The sequence below is a fragment of the Pleuronectes platessa genome, chromosome 3, assembly GCF_947347685.1.
Source record: "Pleuronectes platessa chromosome 3, fPlePla1.1, whole genome shotgun sequence".
Lineage (NCBI taxonomy): Eukaryota > Metazoa > Chordata > Actinopteri > Pleuronectiformes > Pleuronectidae > Pleuronectes > Pleuronectes platessa.
In genome coordinates this window covers 22713157-22732664 of record NC_070628.1, presented here as the reverse complement: position 1 = coordinate 22732664, position 19508 = coordinate 22713157, and the positions used below count along the sequence as shown (strand labels likewise).

At 42.7% G+C, this 19508-nt stretch overlaps 1 protein-coding gene across 1 annotated transcript; it reads right to left on the bottom strand.

Moving 5' to 3' along the window:
* Positions 1 to 596: 596 nt before the first annotated feature.
* On the bottom strand, positions 597 to 19475 carry nomo (nodal modulator). The gene is made up of 31 exons (XM_053418319.1): positions 19244 to 19475; positions 18590 to 18679; positions 18465 to 18510; positions 17979 to 18079; positions 17531 to 17637; positions 17339 to 17411; positions 16074 to 16226; positions 15646 to 15783; positions 15050 to 15139; positions 14835 to 14940; positions 14569 to 14719; positions 14307 to 14484; positions 13852 to 13993; positions 13546 to 13677; positions 12219 to 12355; positions 12048 to 12135; positions 11787 to 11850; positions 11590 to 11685; positions 11256 to 11477; positions 10965 to 11047; positions 10606 to 10765; positions 9119 to 9245; positions 7577 to 7690; positions 7285 to 7412; positions 6607 to 6748; positions 6329 to 6412; positions 5030 to 5140; positions 4807 to 4908; positions 3900 to 4019; positions 3618 to 3710; positions 597 to 2362 (listed from the first exon to the last, which is right to left on the bottom strand). The coding sequence occupies exons 1-31, from the start codon at positions 19397 to 19399 to the stop codon at positions 2231 to 2233; spliced, it is 3666 nt and encodes a 1221-aa protein (XP_053274294.1). The 5' UTR covers positions 19400 to 19475; the 3' UTR covers positions 597 to 2230.
* Between the last annotated feature and the right edge of the window lie 33 nt (positions 19476 to 19508).

Sequence of the window (19508 nt, the reverse complement as noted above, 5' to 3'; positions counted from 1 at the left end):
CCCTTTTCCACAGCAGACAGAGAAGCAGGTGTAATTACTGGCATTAAAAAGTCTGTGTCCCAATAAGTCATGTTAGTGGAGCTACACGCTTATTTGAAGAGACAGAAACGACTTTAATGCACTGAAGCCACAGCTGACGTTATAAGTATCACTTGTGAAAACGTCAGGTATTTATTTCAATCCCAAACGTCTGGATTGCTGTGGCTTCTGCTGCTAGCCAGGATTTGTTCCATCACTTATAACTCTTGAAAACTGAACTGTTCTTTCACATTAGCTGTTTCTTCCCTTAACTCTGGTATTCATCTGTGAGTCTTGTGTTATCTTCTAACACCACTGAGGTGGAAAGAGTTTTTTTTTTTTTTTTCCTCCCAGGCAGCTCTGGATGTGGGTGTTTAAGATATTTATAAGATACCAGCTCCTTAAGAAAATACATTGCAACCTTTCTGAGCCCAATATCATCAATATTGTACATGGTCTACTCTACATTGAACTACAACATTGTATAATATGCTGCTGATTTGACGAGAAGGACGGTTAAGGAAACTTATTGATCCCTCATTTAAATACCACAATATAAATCATGTTCTTAAACACTCAAAGAAAAAGGAGATGTGCAGTTCTTGGCATCTTCATGAAAATATGAATTTCTAGCATCACACTGCCCCCTGGAGCCCAAACCATTAAACTATCAACTTTTCTTCAAGTCAAACTTTATTCATTATCTCGAAAAGAAAAGAAAAGATAAGAAAAAGAAGAAGTAGATTCTGATTCTGAGCGAATGACAATCCCATCCCTACCCCTCCCCTCCCCACCAAACTAATTAACTCCCCCTAAATGTGGACTAATTGGAATATCTTTTAACTCAGTAAATAGTCTGTGGCCTTTTCATCTTTCAGTGAGTGTCGGCCACAACACTGAGCGCACCAATCGAATGCAGGGAAATAATTGGGCTCCACACCATCCGACAGCTGAGCGGTGAGACAGTGAAAATTAAGATTCTGCCTTATCGCTCAGAGTTTAACTCGAGGTCGCGACCGTCGCTTTGTAGATGTTCGCACTCATCATTTACTTCTGTGGGGATTTTAAATGTTACTTTACCGTGTCGTCCATCACACACTTCATCTGACAGAATATCATAAAAAACAAAAAACACACACACTTTGTAAGACATTCACATCCGATTAGACTTCTGTTAATAAATTAATCAATGTCAGTAAGCCCCCATATCTCCCCGCCCCCCATCCCCCCCCCCATGTTACCCACAATTCCAGCATCTTATCCACCATCACTTTCTTGAGCCAAAAGAGAAACAAGTCAATCTCGCATTGCACTGAACAGCTTATAAATCACCATCGGGAGTGGATGGAGCGCATTTCAGTGACCTGTGGGCGTTTGACATTGAAGTGACATGGCTGCCAATGGTAGATGGTACATCTTTGGCCGTCCTTCCCACATATAACAGTCATACAGTCGCTTGTTGGTGATGGCATTATAGCGTTCAATGCATTTTAAGATCAAGTCAATGCTTCAAATGTTGGACAAAAAGGTTTTGAGCTTGTGAAATGTTGTTTCAGAGCCTAGTCACATACATGCAGCTTCAAAGGGAACATCACGATGCTGAGATTTGATTTGTACGTGTGACGAGGCCCTAAAATCTTAAGGTTGTATATCAGCCTTTGTCAACCTGTTTAACGTTTTGTGAAAAGTTTTATAGTGTCTAAATAAAACCTGTTCACAAATCCCTGGTAGTTCTGATTAAATCGTATTGAATTTAAGCCGTGTTCTGGACATGGTTATCCACAGTAACTGATCCTAAACCAGGTTAGGACAAACATCAAAAGGAAGTGCTTTCAAAACACGACAGATTTGAGCAGATCTAGATAAATTACAAATGTATAAAAATGGCTCATATTGTATCAAATATTCTCAAAACTTCTTCGACAATGAGTGTTTGTGGAAAAAAAGGTTCAAAAGGAGAGAAAAAAAAACAAAAAACTGTAAAATGTCAGCTTCCAGTTCAGTGAACCTGATTGGCTGATGAGGTGTGGTAATGCGCATCGAGTGGTTAATGTTGAGCTTCAACTTGGGGCCGAATCACATCTTTCGCGGGCTAAACAGTTTACTAGCGCCCATAATTAGCCACAGCTACTGGGGAAGACCCAGTGTTTGCTGAGGATTATGGGAGCTGGCGTGTTGTTTAGCAGACAAAGGTGTGGTCTGAAGTGAGTCCTCATGTGCGCCGCGCCTTCTGTCTCTTGGCCTGGCGTTTGGCTTCATCCATAGCAGCGTTGTCTGCGCTGACTTGGCTCATGCTCCTCACGCCCTGCATACGATTCACGAACTGCAGCAGGAGCGGGATCACCTGCGAGAGAGAGAGGCGACAAAGGGAATCAAACTAAAAAGATCTCCATGCAGTTTATAAGTTTGAAATATCAATATATAAACCCCTGGATAATAATGATTCATTTCAATGAATGAATAAATAGGAACTGATTATATTACAGGAAACAAAATGATCCTTCATCCCATTTTTTTTATTTAGGATTTGCCATACTAAAGGCCTCAGTATGCTTCTCCGAGTCCGTTTCAGAATGACGGACGGACGGATCGGACGGACCCTTTTTGATTTATAGTTCTACGAGCCTTTTTGTTGTGAAAACAATTCACCGCCAGAAAAGTAGATGGCGAAACGGAAGTCGAGCTTAGACAAGCCTACCTCATGAGCTATATAGAAGAAGTCCACGCTGGTTTATTTACGTCCTCCCGGCTCCTCACACACAGTGAACGATGGTAACAGAAAAAGGATGTTGATGACGCGACAGTTTTTGCTGAAATAAAGTGACACCCAGCGGGTCATAATGCTTATGTTATCGTGTCTTAACGCAGCGGTTCCCCGGTCTTGTTTCCAAACTGCGTTTCTAATTCAACAGCTGCAACAGCTTGAAGCTACACGGAGGCAGCTAGCTTCCCCCCCAGCTTCCACACACAGTCAGCACGGACAGTCGATACTAACTACTACCAAGTGTTTGCTTCTAAACTGACGGTGTTTGAGAAACAGTGTCATGAGCCGTGGGATTAAAGTCAGCGGGTTTTTGCGCTGTTCCCACCGCAGTTAGCATGGTGGCTAGCCCGCTACCCCCGTTATCAAAGTTCGTTATAACCGTATGTGACCGTACACACATGCTGTAAGTGCTCTAACCAGCCACCGTCAGCCGGACAACGCCGCTGGCTTAACACACTTGTCACATTAATCATAGAGTCGTAGTTGTGGTTTATTGTGTAGTAGGGAATGGAACAGGAAGTTTCCATTCCGAAATGCTGGCGTTAGCGGACCAATCACAGCCAAGTGCTATCCGTGGGCTGTCCGTCATTTCGACGTATAGTTAGAAAAATGAGCGCGGCACGAAAAGCTCTCCGAGGAGCCTCGGAGAGGCACGGAGAGGGCGTTCCACGTTGGAGAGGGCGGTCCTATCTGTCCGTGTCCGTCAAAACGCAGAAGCATACATTGGCCTTAAGGCCAGAGTCCAGTGACTTTTATACCAACTACATGGAATAAGAAATTCAATAGTCGAGTAGGAGGGAGCTCTATGCACATCGAGTGTGGAGCAATATTTTACCTTCTCGTGGTTGTATGCTGCCAACAGTAGCAGCAGAGTGAGGGGCAGAGCTAAGTAGGAGCCCTGGGCAATATCCTGGTCAGGCACTTTACGCTGTGGGAAAACACACAGAGGCATTTATATATAAACACAATGAGAGATGAGACAACAACCAAATCAATACTGTTTCTCTCCTCGTCGTGACTCCTGTTGTTCTTTGTCTTTGCAAGAGAAACAGAGGCTGCTACAGAGAACAGCAGATATAACTCGGTTTGGTTTTATAAAAAAGAATCCATTTCTTACAGTGGGGTTGAAGGTGAGCGTGATGTGCTTGCTGTATCCGTTGGAGGTGAAGGAGACCTGGGGCAGCGTGAAGTCATACTGGGAGCGGGACAGTGTGGAGTACAGCATCAGAACGTAGGTCTGGAGGAGACGGGGAGAGAGACGACTTTAGATCTAACAGCAGCATGTCCTGGGTCACAGTTAAGTCTAAAGCGTTCGATAGATTTAGTGAAACATATATATATATCGGAGTCCCACAGGGGTCAATGTTTGCAAACCCGCCGTTATCTTCCACTCAAATCCAAACCCGACCCGTGGTGACTCGACCTATAACCCGCGATTAAACACACATGCTACATACACAGTCACCCACACTAAACGGGTGATGGCCTCCTTTTTCCTTTCGTCTTGTGGTCGAGTTCTGTTCTCGGAAAGGTTTCTCACAATTGTTGCAGCATCTGTGTTGCTGCAGCTGAGAATGTGCTTCCTCCCCGGCAATCTGCTGAGCTAGCTTGTGACTATGAAGAGCTCAAACGTTGATTAACAAGCAGCGAAGCCATTGAGGACGTATTCACCACTGACCAATGTTGTTTGTATTTCATCCTTTGATGTACTAGATGGCTCGTTTTCAGTTTCACTCACATAACTCTTAATACTGAAATGATCAACGGTGGTGTCGTAGGCTTTCACAATGAATCAAGTCCTTGCACCAGACTAGGCTTCATATAAGCTGATTTAGATGTGAAGAAACTGTTTGAATTTCTGAATTCTCCAGAAAAAAATTATATTCTTGGGCTCTGCGTATTTAATTTTATACCCGTTTCGTAATTTTTGGGTGGGTGACCCAACACGTCCCTGCCGCGAATAACCGGTTAATAATGTCAATTAGAAAAATCTGACTTATGGATTAATGACTTCAAGCTGATACCTCTCCGTCCCTCTCCAGAGGAGGGAAGTGGAAGAAGAGGGACTGTCCCAAAGAGACGCTGTTGATCGGATTGTCCATATTGTCACTCTTATACAGCTTCACCTGCACAGACCAAAAGAAGAGAAAATAGGAGAAGAGAAGTGAGTACAAACTTCAACCATGTGACCACTGCAGGGAAGATTCCGTGATTTATAAAGTGTAAAATAAGGAGAATCAGTCGTACCGACAGTGTTGGGAGGTGTTCAGGTGACGTGATGACGTTTCCACTGAGGTCAAACTGATTGATCTGTCTGAAGGCGATGATGTTCACCCCTTCAATGTCATCGCTGCCGACCTGAGAGTGAACACACTGAGCTGAGTGTACAGATACAACCTTGAACTCCTAATAATGTCAGGAGAAAGCTCAGTACAAGTCACACAGTGTGATAATAACAGAGAATTAAGTGGAATTAAGGCATTTGCAGTCTTGCCAGAGAGATTAGGGGGCCTGCACTATTCAGACAAACTCAAATTATGAACTGAGAGGTTTTAACTTGCAACAGGATTATCGCTGTTTTTGTTCTGCCTATAGAAAAGAGCCCATGTGATAAGGCTGCTGATAAGACACAATCACAGGGTTCCCACAGTCATTTTAACAATTCAATTACTAAAGTCGTCATGCCTGTGTTACTGCAGTTCAAAACATAAAGGAAAGGACTAGGGAATTACAATATGTTATTGTTCAGGCTGGATATCTGGTATTTATATTGAAGTGAAGGTTCAAAGTTCGGTCTTGACTGTGGAAATATCAGCTTAGGAAACAATTTCACATTCAGGTGCATTAAGTGAAGTTCGGGAGCTTTCTGATCGTAACACAGTCTTCAAAGTCAGGAATGAACTCTGGCCTTGAGCTTTAAAGGTCACATGGATGAGACATTGTTAAAGGGCTCAAACCATATTTATGATTCTGTGACCTCAAAGCAAAGAAATGCCTTCTATAGTTTATCATGTGCAACATGCATTTTAGGGCAGCAAATAATAAATATCTTCTTTATCAATGCATAGATCCGTTGTTTTATTACTTGCTCATTCAATTAAATGTGAAAAAACCTTTGTCCCTCACAATTTCCCCCAAATTACTCAACCAGTTGACTTTTTGACATAAAAAACAGCTCATCCGAAACATTCCAGAGACTCAAACTAGCAACTATTTACAGAACAGAACAGAAACAATTAACCAATAGTGAAAATATCTGCTTTTTTAATTTGCCTTTCACTAATTCATGTGAGATTACAAACTTTTCATTCCATGTTTGCTAAATTCAATTGAACACTGAGCAAACATAGGAATGACTAAATATAAATCTGTATCATCAACATTTTGCTTTGATAGCTGAATGATGCTTTGACATGTTCTCAGGTACATTTAAACAGATAGTGAGGTTAGACTCTTTCTAGAATTGCTCATCCTAATATGAATTTTCTAAAAAGCTGAAGGACTGTTTGCACATCTGGACAGCTGTGTGGATCTTTTGCTTCTTACCTCTACAGCTCTGTGTTGAGGTAGCGCCCTCTCGATGTGCTCGTTGCCTTCAGCGCGGAGCTGAATCAGGTACGTGCAACCCGGCTGCAGAGAAACATTGAGGTTTCCAGTAAAAGGACCAAGGACGACAGAGCACCAATAATTCATGCAATGCCAAATGCCGATTAGACAAGTTAGTGCACCAGCCCAGTCACCGGCCTCTTTCACCAGACACAGGTGGGTGACCAGACCAGTGTGATACAGCTCATTCTAGTTAGAACAGTTTTAAGAATCCTCACCAGCAGACCCCTGAGTCTGAAGCGTCCCGCCTCATCAGTGACCGTGTCCTCGTTGTAGAGGCTGCACTCTCCCTGACCCACCGCCTCCACGGAAATGTCCCGCTCCGCATCCCCACTTAGAGACTGCACTGCTCCGTAGCAACTGGGGACAAGGGTGCAAGACGATGAAAAGACATGCGTGGAGAGGACGTTTCGGGATTCAAACATACAGCACAAGCTACCAGGTAAGAAAACAATACTGTGTACAAGTTTTAGGAATTAACGACATTAGATTCTAATCCAGCTCATTAGGGACATTTGTTATCAGACCAAAATCTCTTCTGTACCATGACATTAAGCCTGAGACAGATGGTCAGGCCGTGCTGAGCTCAACCTCAAGGAGTCAGTGTGGGATACAAGAAGATACTGAGGCAGACTAAAAACTGAAGAAATGGGACTAGTTCCCCAAGATGATTTCTCTTTGCTTTTAAAGGCAGATCCAGGATTGATTAAGGCCTTTATCTGTTTCCTGTGTTTAGTTAGTTTATTATGTCATCATATCATAACATGGCACCGTTCTTTAAAGCATCCCCTTGAACGTGTATTTCCTAAAACTTTTGCATAATACAATAGAGTGACAAAGTAAAGATGGTTACCCCAAATAAACAGGAAATAGCAATTTATGGTACATTTGTTTACCTGTACGCAGTCTTAATGCCGGTTATGTCGATGCTGAGGTTTTGACCTTCCTCCACAGAGATCATCTGAGATGCCGGCTCAAAGCGGAACTCCTTCATCATGGGTTTGAAATAGTACTGGCCGGGGCTCTGAGGATACAAGAGCAGGGAGCAAGTCAAAAGACACATTAGCTGGAGAACAACACGGATCAAAACACCTCACAGTCAGCTTAACAGCTTGGTGGACTGATATCTTACACCACAGAACGAAAAGTACAAAGGTGAAGCAGAAGAACAAACTGCTGGATCCCTACCAGGTTATTGAAAGTGAGCAGGCCAGTGTCCTGGGTCTGAAGGTTGGACCGAAACTGTCCACCACTCAGAGACAGAAGGACCCCAGAGAGGGGCTGAGCGTCCTCTGATCTGATCTAATGAAGAAGTGGAAGAGAGAATGTGTTATAGCTCACATCATGATTTGACAAATACTTGACTTGACTATCTATCGACCATCATCTATCATCTGAATGTTATCCTCTGGGGTCAACGGACAGTATTTTGGGGCTTCTGGTGTAGACAGTGGATCCGTCTTCCATTCCTCATTCACTGTTTACAGTCTAACTCAGTGTTTCCCATTGATTATCTTGACTGTGTCGACCTGCCATATTCTCATTTGTCCTGCATCAGTTTCATAAAGAAAAAAAGTATTTTTCACAAAACATTTAAAAGATAAGATAACTTGGTGTGTGCAGCGCTATTTGCCGCGTGCTCATGCTATGGTCCATTACGTTTTCATCATCCAAGCAGTCAGACCTCGTACTTTCAGCTGAAATTGTGGCACGCAATGAAGTTCTTTCTCAAACGGGAGAAAATATATTTCACTGTGTAGTCTGTATACCCTTCACTTGGAATCTGATGCGTTCCAGAGTGACCTTCATGCAAATGCAAGTGCGTCCCCGTTACTGCCATTCATTGAATTCAGTCTGAGGAAAACGCTGCTGTTGAGTTTCTTTTATCCATGAGAACACTTTTTTGAGGTGTTTTAGGTTCAGACAACATTTCGACTAATCTCTATAAACAGCCATCTGTATAAGAATGAAGCTGATTCATTTCAGTCAAGGTGTTTAGGCTCTTTTGCTCTACACACAGACAAGTCCTGCTCAAACACGAAAATGGTTTCCGGCCCCAAAATCTCATCCCTTACGGACACAATCTGCAAATTCACATGAAGAATATGTTTATAGAGATTAAATGGAGCAAAACTCGCGCAGACACATCTTGAAAATCATTAAATATCTCAGTCATGGCTCAAGTGTGAGAGGCAGATTGTAGAGTCGTGGGCACAATCAGGCTGACAGGTGAGTTTAGTGTCTCTGATGTTCCGTTTCAGATTGGATTTACAAAAGAAGGATAAACAAGGTCACACAACTCTTTATAAATGCTGCACAGATGAGTTCAAAGCAGTTTATGACACAGAGGCTGAAAAGGAAACAGTCACTGATCATTTGTGCCAGGATCTCATTGTAGCTGCAGATAATTGCGGACCCGTTTAACAAAGGCAGTACAAAGGCGAGGCACTGACACACAGCAAAGCAGAAACCGATTCAACTATCATCACTGGTATTTTCTCCTAATTATATTTATGAAAACATTCAGCGGGAACTAACAGGTACTTTTCGTCATGTCATTCCTCATTCGCTTTAAACCCGATTATCAGAGAGAGCAGCAAATGGGAACAAAGATTTCTAATTGTAAAGATGGTGAAGGTGAAAGCATCAGCTAACTAATGTGGGTGTTAAAGTGGCTGGTGATTACTGGGATGCGATGCCTATGTGTGTGAGGAGTGTGTTCAGATGTACCTTGAAGGTGACCCCAGCCAGAGCGAACGCCTTGAAATCTCCCTGAGTTCCCTCCACAGGACTCAGAACGAATCCCTCTTTGCTGGCACTGATGTCGTACTGCCGGTCGCTGTGAAGTGGACCCACACTGGAGCAACGACAGGAGAAATATAGTGGTTATAGCTACATGTCTATGAATAAAGTTATCAGCGGTGCAGGAAGAAGAGCAACCAGATTATTAAAGACCCCTTTCACCCCAGCCATAAACATTTTTGCCTGCTGCCGTCTGGCCGACGGTACCGCAGCATCCGGGCCCGCACCACCAGGCTCAGAGACAGTTTCATCCCCCAGGCCATAAGACTTTTAAACTCCTCTGAACTGCAATAACTCCACCAAACTAGCACCTTGACCTATTTGTAAAAATTGCACTATTGTTGTTTTATTTTCTCTTCAGCTGTTTTTATATATATTTAGATATATATACTTTATTTTCTATTTTAAATTTTGATATTCTATTTTATTCTATTTTATACTTAATACTTTATTTTTTAGGTTGTAATTACTTGAGCATTGCTAGAAGAGAGCCTGTGACTCAAGCATTTCACTGCCAGCAACTGCTTAATGTTATTGTGTGCATTTGATAATAAAAATCTTGAATCTTGAATCTATAAAGCGTATTATTATTTTATTAGTCCATTTATTTAGTAAATTTCCTGTAATGTGTGTATTAATTGGATGTGACGCTGCATCCATTACATTCAGCTCACACTTACAACATATTGTCTGGAACGTCATGAACAGCTGGCGGTCAAAGAACATATTTATCTCAATCCGGTTGCCTTATGGGTTAGGATGATTTATACAGTGATGAGGGAATTTTTTTATTTTTCGTAGAAACAATGGCAGTAGAATAATCTTTATAATATGTTTACACTGGATAAAAAGCCATTGCACTGCCATGCATCCCAAACAAAGCTCTATTCCCAGTACTTAGAATTTACTGGCATGTTGTATTGCATCTGATTTATTTGGCTAAATCAATCAAAACAACAGAAGATGCCTAATAATCAGCGGAGATATAACGTTTATAATACAGATTTCATGATGCAGTTCTCAGCCTCGTTACTCTTGTGTTGCAGCGTTTAGCATCAGGCTCTTTTTAACCAGGCTGCAAGATCCCGTTGGTTTCTCTGGCACAAACTGAGATTTAATTATCTCTTTGGCTGACCTCCTTTAACAGAGCCGTTTAAAACCCATCTCAACTCTCTGGGCCTGAACAGCAAATTATTTTAGGACCAGAGCTTTAACTAGAGCCCACACGTCACTGCTGTGTCTACACTTGCTCTGGCCCTAATGTATTAATGGATTCACCATTTAGTGTATAATGACCTGCTAAGCACTTTTACTCATAGCAGAACTCAAAGATAGCCTTTACTGTCAGATAAAGGCATCAACCCAGGAGCTTTACACACTTTTCATCTCCTATTTTAAGGACTAGGTTCACCTACCTGTATGATCCCTCCTCGTTGGTGGCCACAGTAATGAGAGGAGCAGAGGCTCCTCGTTCAGTGATGGAGATCCCAACGCCCTGAAGCTCCGGTGAGACTTTGCCCTCCAGGAACAGACCTGCACGTCCTGCGATGTCCACCAGCAGGCCGGGACAGGACTCTGTCAGAGAAGAGACTGTGATGAGTCTTCAGGTGGCTTGTTTGTCATGATACAGAATATCAGGGATTTTATGGTTTCAGTTGATTTTTCTCCACTTTCTATGTGTAACCAATGATGGTAAAAGTTGCTATAACAAAGACAAGTACAGATAAACTTTATAGATTTGTTGGAATGTCCCAATGTGTGTGAAGGATTTTACCTCCGGTGATAGTGGCCTCTACTTCAGGTGGGTAGAACAGCAGTTCCTTGGAGGAGGGAGTCACAGTGATCTTCTCTCCGGCCCTGCATGGTCATGTACAGTCAATATTAACTCACTGTATCATTACATTAATTCAATTGGGGTGCCATCAACAACATGATAAACTGAAACGGGAAACTAGTCTATGCATGAGGTACATTCTAGAGTGAGCTGAAGTCTTGAAGAGCTCAACCTTGTCAATTAGATAAGTGTAAAGATGATCAAATGCATTGAAAACCCTGAGTAACTGACCTGGCCCAGTAGGAGAAATCATAGTGGAATGGGCCTGTCAGCTCATCAGCCTTCTCTTGGATTGGTGGGCTGTCATCCCTCGCACCTCCCTCCTCTTCGGCGGCGCGCCGCTCCCGCTCCTGGCGGCGGAGCTGAATCTCTTGCAGCTGCTGCTCCTGCCGCTGCTCCTCCAGGCTCCGCAGGGGACCCAGCACCAGCGCCGGCTCGCTCTCGATGGACGACCTGACAGAGGAAGGGCAGGTGCAAAATAAAAGCCAGTCATTTAGATTTATGCTCAACAGTGAATGTTAGTGAATGTCAGAGAAAAAGTGAGCGCAGCCATGACGAGTCTCACTTGATGGTCACAGTGACGTCCAGAATCTTGTCAGTTGTGATGAGCCCGGTCATGTGATGCCGCACTGCAGTGAGGGTCAGGATGCTGGGAGCCGAGCTGTTAGACACAGGTCAACATTCATTACTTTACATAAATGTTTGAAGGGAGGATGACTCCTTTAACCCAGAGATAAATGGACAGAGCATGTGGTTACTTACGTATCGTAGGTGTAGAAGTCCTGTTCAAACTGATGGCAGGAGCGAGGGGTGACTTTGTAAACACCTGCACAAACCATTTTTAGATGATTAATTACTTTGCTCCAGTTTTATATTTAGGTAAGTCTGACACAGACCTTTAGGCTCAAAGCATTGTGCTCTAACTATACTCGGGGGAACAGTTGGAACCCTGATGTTTTCTTTTCTCAATATGCTAATTCACACTATGTTTAACTAATGAGAGGTGAGAAGAGTGAACCTCACCAGGCTTGGAGAGACAGAAGCGGTTCACGCCCTTAGAAAGGTTGTACATGCCGACATTCTCAGGTTTGCTGCCATCTTGGAAGAATTCCTGTGCAGGAAAACACGCAGTTAGAATCACAGAAATAAAACACACCAGGTACTGGTTCTGTGGTCAGGTTACTGGTTACTAACCAAAGTGATGGCATGGGAGAGGGAGCAGCGCAGGATGTAGCCAATCTGTCTGAACTCAACCCCCAAGGCGTCAGAATCCAGAATCTCCACTTCGATGGACTTGTGTTTCCAGCACCATTCCTCTTGAGAAATACTCACTGAGAGGAGAGAAAGTAAAAGTACCAGGAAACAAAAGTGTTAATATTTGTTATTAAGGCTTAAACTTGGCATACTCGCACCAGAGGAAAAACTTAAGCTGCCTCAATCAGTGGAAGTTGTCTTTTCTCAGGATGCTAATTATTTCCTTTAGGCAAATGCTGAAGGAAGTACACTTCTTGCACAACTCTGGCCTGACAACACAACAAGCTGAGTAAATGTGCCCGAAAGATGCTGTGTGTGCAGTTAACTTGTACTCACACACATAGATCGTGTGTATTGAACAGTGAGGGAGATGGATGTGGCACAATAAGGTGCAGAAACAACAGCTAAATAATATGAGCTTCCAAATAGCTGCTTCTAAAAACCCAATTATGATCGAAGGACGGTAATTACGAATTGATTTCACAAAGTCGTTAAGGGAATAATTACTGTGATTTCTTCATGGATTCTGAAACCGTGGAGGAATCACTTTATCTACTCCCCCTGCTCTGACTTATTGCAGTCCAAAGCTGTGTGCTGACTATGCATTCGAGCTCCACATAAATTATGAGGCTCTTCTAGAACAAGAAAAAAAAAAAAGCTACAACTTTATCTCTGATTTGTAATGGCTCTACTGAGTCCTAGATATTACTGACAGGGCTTTACATTCTTTGCACAGTGGTGCTACAGATGTTGACCGTTTTGTAGCACAGTTTACAAAGTTGAAGCACGAGTAAACATTTGTTACCATCTCTCAAAACAATCACAGGTATAGTTTAACCTAAACAGGTCTTTGACAAGCAAACAAATACCAACCATCAGCTGCTAACCCTCTCAGAAGAGAACAACCTTGTGGGGTCATTTGTTGGGGGTTTGATTTATGATGTGAAAATACAGCTTCATTTTCCTGTATTAACTGGTTATAACCAAATTATGTCGGAGCTCACTAATTCAACGTGCTGAGAAACAAAGGGATAGATCAGTAGGAATCTTGGGATTTAGTGTATGACTCTTCACAGACCGGACGGGGTTATTGCTCACATGACAGACTACAACTACCAGTTCGAATAGCAATTTGTCATTCACCTCACACACAAGCAAGTACACACACCCTTAATATCGGTCCACACACACAAGGAGCTTTGTTTAAAACACACACAAAACTGTATCGCATGGGTACAACAATGAAAAGTATTAATCAAGTCCCGACCTTTGTATTTCCCAGGCAGAACGTTGTCGAATGAGAAGTTGAGGATGTCATCGCTGCCGGACAGAGCCACCGCCTTTCTCTCTCCCTGACGACTCACTGGCTGCAGGGTTACTGAGAGGTCATCACAGGATGCTAGAGGTCAACAAGAGGACAAAAGGTTAGCTTGGGTAAAAGCAAAACCATAGATTAAAATTTTCTTCTGGGCTGAATCTGCATCAAATCCCACATCTTTTACGGCCTCATCTAACAATTAAAAACCCACAAGTATGTTTAATTAATACAGGCGATACGTAACCATGCCCTTACCTAGACAGTAGACTTTTCCAGAGACTGAAGCCATGAATTGGGTGAAGAGGAGGTCAGTGAGGGGCCGGTCTATGAGGGAGACCTCCAGGGCCTGAGGCTGCAGAGCCAGACCTGCTTTCACCTCCGCCTCAGGGAGAGACACCTTAACCCACGGAAGTGGAGGCAAAGTTATATTGTAGAAAACCAAGTGTTTCTAATACTACTTCATACACACTGGACTCAGTTACATCTCGGCCAATGCAGCCTCAAAACCATGTAGCATAATATTTAAATTATTCTAGAGCATTTCTGAATATACAAAGAGCTACAGCTCAGCATCTTGTACCTTTCATAAGTGTCTACAGAAAAATACTAATTTGAGATTATATGTTATATAAGGTTTAATTCAGAGAATGTCATCCTAGAATCTCAGCAACAATCAGTACTGTCAACTGTAGCTGGTATTAGAGTCTTACATGGACGCTGTAGTCTCCAGGTTTGGCCTGGAAGCAGAAAGCCCCCTGAGGGTCGGACTCGATGGTCCGGCTGGACGTCTTTTCCTGGTCCTGCTGTGTCAGGGTGACCTTGTAGCGACCCTGCTGCTTCATGCCCTCAGGCAGGCGGCTGATGGAGATCTGGCCACAAACACTGAACCTGTTGTGGGACAAAATACGTCTTGTTTAGCAATGTGGCAACTGACAGCCCTGAAGCTTAATTTATTTTTATAAAATTAAATACCCTGCTGTGATGATGTCAGGAAGTTGAGGCGTGTTGGGGGCAATCTTTACTGTGATTGGCTCAAAGAACATCAGCTCCTTGTTTACACGTATGGTGTAGGTACCAGCTGTCATGTTCTCCAGACGGAAAGAACCATCCTCCTTACTGATGACTGCGAGGACAGAGTGAGAAAACGTGTTTACAGTTAAAAACACTTAATGCACCTCCACGATTTTCAAGTTGTTTAATTGTTCCTTTGTTAGTGTGGAGTCCTATTGGACTGCTACCTCTGATGTTGTTGTTGATGGACACTGTAGCGTCTGTTACACCCTCCCCTTCAATACTGTTGAGAACTCGGCCTGTTACGGAGAAGCCCATGACTCGGAAGATTGGCTGAGAGGAGCGACAGAGACAGCATGTTAAGGTGAAGTTACATGTCTGATTTTAAATCTAACTGTTTAAATGTTCAAAAATGATCGATGTTGATAATGTTATGCTTCACCTCGAGCTTCAAGCTGTTGTGCTCAACCTTGAAATTCATCCTGGACGGTGCAACATCAAATGTAATTCTTTCTCCTCTGTAGAATGGCACCTGAAGGAAAGATGTTCACATAAACAGAATGAGAGAGAAAAATATTTAAATGTGTAAATTGTATAAAGATATGTATTTATAATATATATTTTATTTACCTAGATAAATTGTATTCAAAATCATTAAAAGTTTTATAGTTTGAATACTACAAATGATAAGTAATGGAATTTCAATGGGGTTAAAGTGGACAATTGACAGCTCTATCACTGAGGGGATTCTAGTTGATTCCCTCTTTGGTCACGTTTTTCTGTAGTTTTACATTAAAGGTTCAGTGTGTAGAACTTAGTGACACCTGGTGGTGAAGTTGCATGTTGCAGCTGAATACCCTTCACCTCACCCTCCCCTTCTAAACATGACAGAGAACATATGGTAGCTCTCAGTTATCAATAGAACTCAAAACTGGGGAAGTTGCAAACAGAGGCCTACCAAAGCATGAGAGACACACAGGACATAATTCCTGCAGGTAAGCAAGGTCACTTTGATCTCATTAAAAAAAAAAAACTCACCACAGTGTACTCTCCGCTGGCCAGAGAGGGGAAGACGAAGGTGCCATCTTCTCTGGACAGAGCGCTGCACAGGTAGACCAGGGCGCTGTCCCCAGGATCTGCCCCTTCCACTGGGGTCATGTTGCAGCCAGTAACATCCTTCAAATCCCAACACACAATCCACTCAGTCCATCAACACTTATCACCACTATTATCCAAACTAAAAGGTTATTCTCTAGTTCCAAAAAAAAACATCAAAATCATTACACTTTGATATTCTACTGAGAATAAAATCCAGACTTTGGCTGTTTCGAAAAAAAACTAGATTCTTTGATAGTTGAGAAAGACAAAGAGCATTAGAAATGATAACAATAAAAGGATAGATTAGAGAAGAAGTAATATTGACTTCATCTTATTCACCTCCTTAATTTCTATATTAATGCTTTTACCTCTCTCCTGACTGCGGCCGAGTACAGCAGGAAGGTGACCTCTTTCATGGGCTCTCCATCACTGCGGACCTCCCCCGAGACGTCGTAGCCTCCAACCACCAGATGGTCTGCGGCCAGGGCATTGGCATTGGAGACGTGCACCGAGGTTGTGCTCTATCGGAGAAAGGCAGAGTTCACCACGAACGTTACAGCGAAGGGTCAGAATAATGACAAGGTCATGAGCAAGTTAATTACTGCAGGAGTACATTAGATTACGAGTTTTAAAACCTGCTAACCTGACAGGGATAATGACTTTTTCTATACCAAGGTGATTCCAAATTAAAAAGACCACTGAGATTGTGCAGTCTGTACAGCATTGACACTGTTCCAACAGAGACTGTGATATTTTGGCAGCCAGCCGAGTGCTATTAAAGACTGAGGGTGAAAATAATGTTTCACACACATGGGTCTGATTTTACTAATCTCAGATGAAATCATCATAATGAGGTAGTTAATTTAAGTTTAATTTGTATCCCCTACAGAAGTTTTTCATTCTTTCTGTGTATGACTAATGGCAACTGGAATCTGGCTGTGATTAATTTCTTCTTGGGGAAAAACCAGTAGATATAAAAGTTAATATCTCAATAATCACTTAACCTCGTGTCCCACCAGTGGGACACTTTGGCCACACTAAAACTCTCCTAATTCTCTATCACTGCAACAGCTGATGACACAGAATCAGTTCAGATGAATCCAACATTTCTCACCATAAAAAAGCCAATATTCCTTTTTATAAAACAAAAATAACCCTCAGTATCCTTCAAACACCACTGGCTGTATTAAAATATAAAGATGTACCATTTAAAAGAGACAAGGGTTATGACTATAGGACTGTAAACTAAAGGGGTTAAATAACCTTATAATATTGGTGTAATAATTTTTCAGGACTTTAGCACAAAAATGAGTTGTTAAGAAGCTAAAAAATATTTTCCACTACATGAAAACTTGATAACTTTTACTTGACTCTGGTGTCACCTGTTGGAAATAAATATTTAATAGAGACAAACTATATATTTAAATGTTTGCTAGAATTACAGATGAACATCCCACAGATTTATTCTATTGATCACATTTGGATATTAGAGCTCGTGTAATGATAAAACTGACAAGAAGCCAAAGACTCCTTAAGACAATGGCATCCAGCAGCACCCCAGTAACCTAATGATTAGAGTGCATACTAAGAAACTATTGTTCGCCAAGGCAATTCTTGAAAAAAATAAACTAACCTGCTCCAGAGACCAAGAGGGATGGGAAGCTGTGATGTCATAAGTTCCAGGAAGTACTTTGAGGAAGGTAAACCTGTGTTAGCAAGACCAAACAAAAGAAAGGTCTTAAACCATGACACACTTAAATTTCCAGGTGTTTACTGCAAAAGCACCTGTGCACATCCCTTGAACTGAAAGGTGCAGGTCACCTACTTTCCTCCAGGCTGTGTGACAACACTCTGGAGTTTCTCTGCTGTTCCCTCTCGGCTCAGTTTGACTTCTACTCCGGCCGGGCCAAGGAGGTGGCCCTTACTCAGCACCTGAATTAGACACAGAGCACATTAAGAGGTTAAACACGTGACACAATAGTAAGAGATAATTTGTGATAAGAAAAAGCAAGAACGGGCTTGTAGAAGGGTGGGTACACTACCAAAACACCTTTATTTGGTGTGTAAATAAGAACTGAAAGATCTGGACAGCTGATGTATGTATGAGGGACAGATTCTGTCAAACACTGGAGCACTTTTTTTGCAATGCATGAGGCTGCAAGACTTTTAGACATCAGTGAAATTGTTGAGATATAACCACCCTGTTTTGTACAGATTATTTTTAATGGTCTTCAAGTCAAGTTAAAGGGGAAGAAACTCAGGAAACATCTCACCGTTCCTAAGACTGAAAAGCCGGTGAAAAGGAAGTTGATGTCTTCCTCTTTGGTGCAGATGTCACTAATTCCATCCACATGGAGGTCGACACTGGTAGGCTCTGGTGAGATTAAAAAAATCGGACATGTAGAAGAGTACATAGATGATGCAAACAACCTTTAGCAACAGCTGGCATTATTAAAAGTCATTTTCAGACATGAACTCTGGAGAATGTTCGCACAATTAGGTCTGGACTCTTTTTGGCGTTTGCCTTACATGCATCTCAAATCTATGAAGTGGAAAGGTGAGCGGTGGCGCAGCGGGCAGGAGACAGGTGTAACACCAGCGCCGGCACTTATCACTTAAAACTATATTTTTTTTTAAAATATAAGTTTGGCATTCTCACACACAGCCCCTCCAGAGGATGTCCGCAGATTATCCGGAGTTCAGTCTGAAAGCAGCTTACAAGTGAGTGAATTGTGAGGGTGCAGCTGTGAGCGTCTTACCAAAGCTCCACCCAAGAGGAGGTTCAATCTTCAAAACAAAGTCTCCCTGCATAAAAAGATAGACAGGGATTAAAATCAGGAACCGGGTCTGAGCATGAAAATACTGGAGTTAATGTTTAACGTACCTTGTCGTAGAGTGGGATCATGAAGTAGCCATTGATGGGAGCACAATCTGTTTGATATTTCAAGGATCCTTGTTTTGTGTACAGTTTTATCTGTGAATGAAAGAGGACACACGTTGATCATACTACAATTGATTCAATAGTGGAAGAGTAGTCAGTGTTGACCTCTAAGTTAAAGGGCCACACGTGTATCAGCTATCATCAACATGAGGAGCAGTCTTGCTGGGATTTAGCTCTTTCCACTAATTACACCAAATGGCGAATCAGTGGGAGCCTGTGAACGAGCAGGGATTAGCAGTGATGACCAGCACTTAACGTCTTCCTTCACCCACACCCACGGGCTTAAGAAGAGCGAGCAGCCATGTGAAACACTCATGTTGTCTATTGATTAACCTGAGGTGGTTTCTTTCCACCGTGAATGCCAGCAGAAAACACACGAAGTAGCTCAATAGCGAGCAGCTAAATGTCATATAAAACCTTTAACGCATTTCTAATAGCTGCAGAAAACTCAATGAGTTGACATAACGTGGTTTAGTGGTCATTTTATCCAAAGTGTCATTCATTCAAGTGAACCGTCAGCTTGCACCTAACCTTTAGCTCGCTACGATAAACCGCTAGCCGCTAGCTCGCTGCTAGCCGGGACGTTTGCACTCTCACCTCGATCAGCGAGTAGTTGATTTCAACGTCGGACTTCACGAAGCCGCCGCAGGCCACGACGATGACATCCGAGGACGCGGTCCAGCACTGGGAGTAGATGATGCAGAACAGCATCCACAGGGAGCCTATATCGGCCCGGACTGTAACTCGCAACATGTTCGGTGTGTCAGGAGCCCGGAGACACAGCACGTTCCTCTGGTTCCGTAGCAGCTGAGCTCCTGTCACAGTCCGACCGAGGAGGGGCGCTGAGCGGCGGCAGCGACCC

What these genes read in the sequence shown, in the direction of transcription:
- nomo (XM_053418319.1), bottom strand. Translation starts at nt 19,399, where the DNA reads ATGTTGCGAGTTACAGTCCGGGCCGATATAGGCTCCCTGTGGATGCTG. An exon ending in CTTCTGTCTCTCCAAGCCTG is followed by an intron (nt 11,851 to 12,047) that starts GTGAGGTTCACT and finishes TGGTTTGTGCAG; the next exon opens with GTGTTTACAAAGTCACCCCT. An exon ending in GACTTCTACACCTACGATAC is followed by an intron (nt 11,686 to 11,786) that starts GTAAGTAACCAC and finishes TGTGTCTAACAG; the next exon opens with CTCGGCTCCCAGCATCCTGA.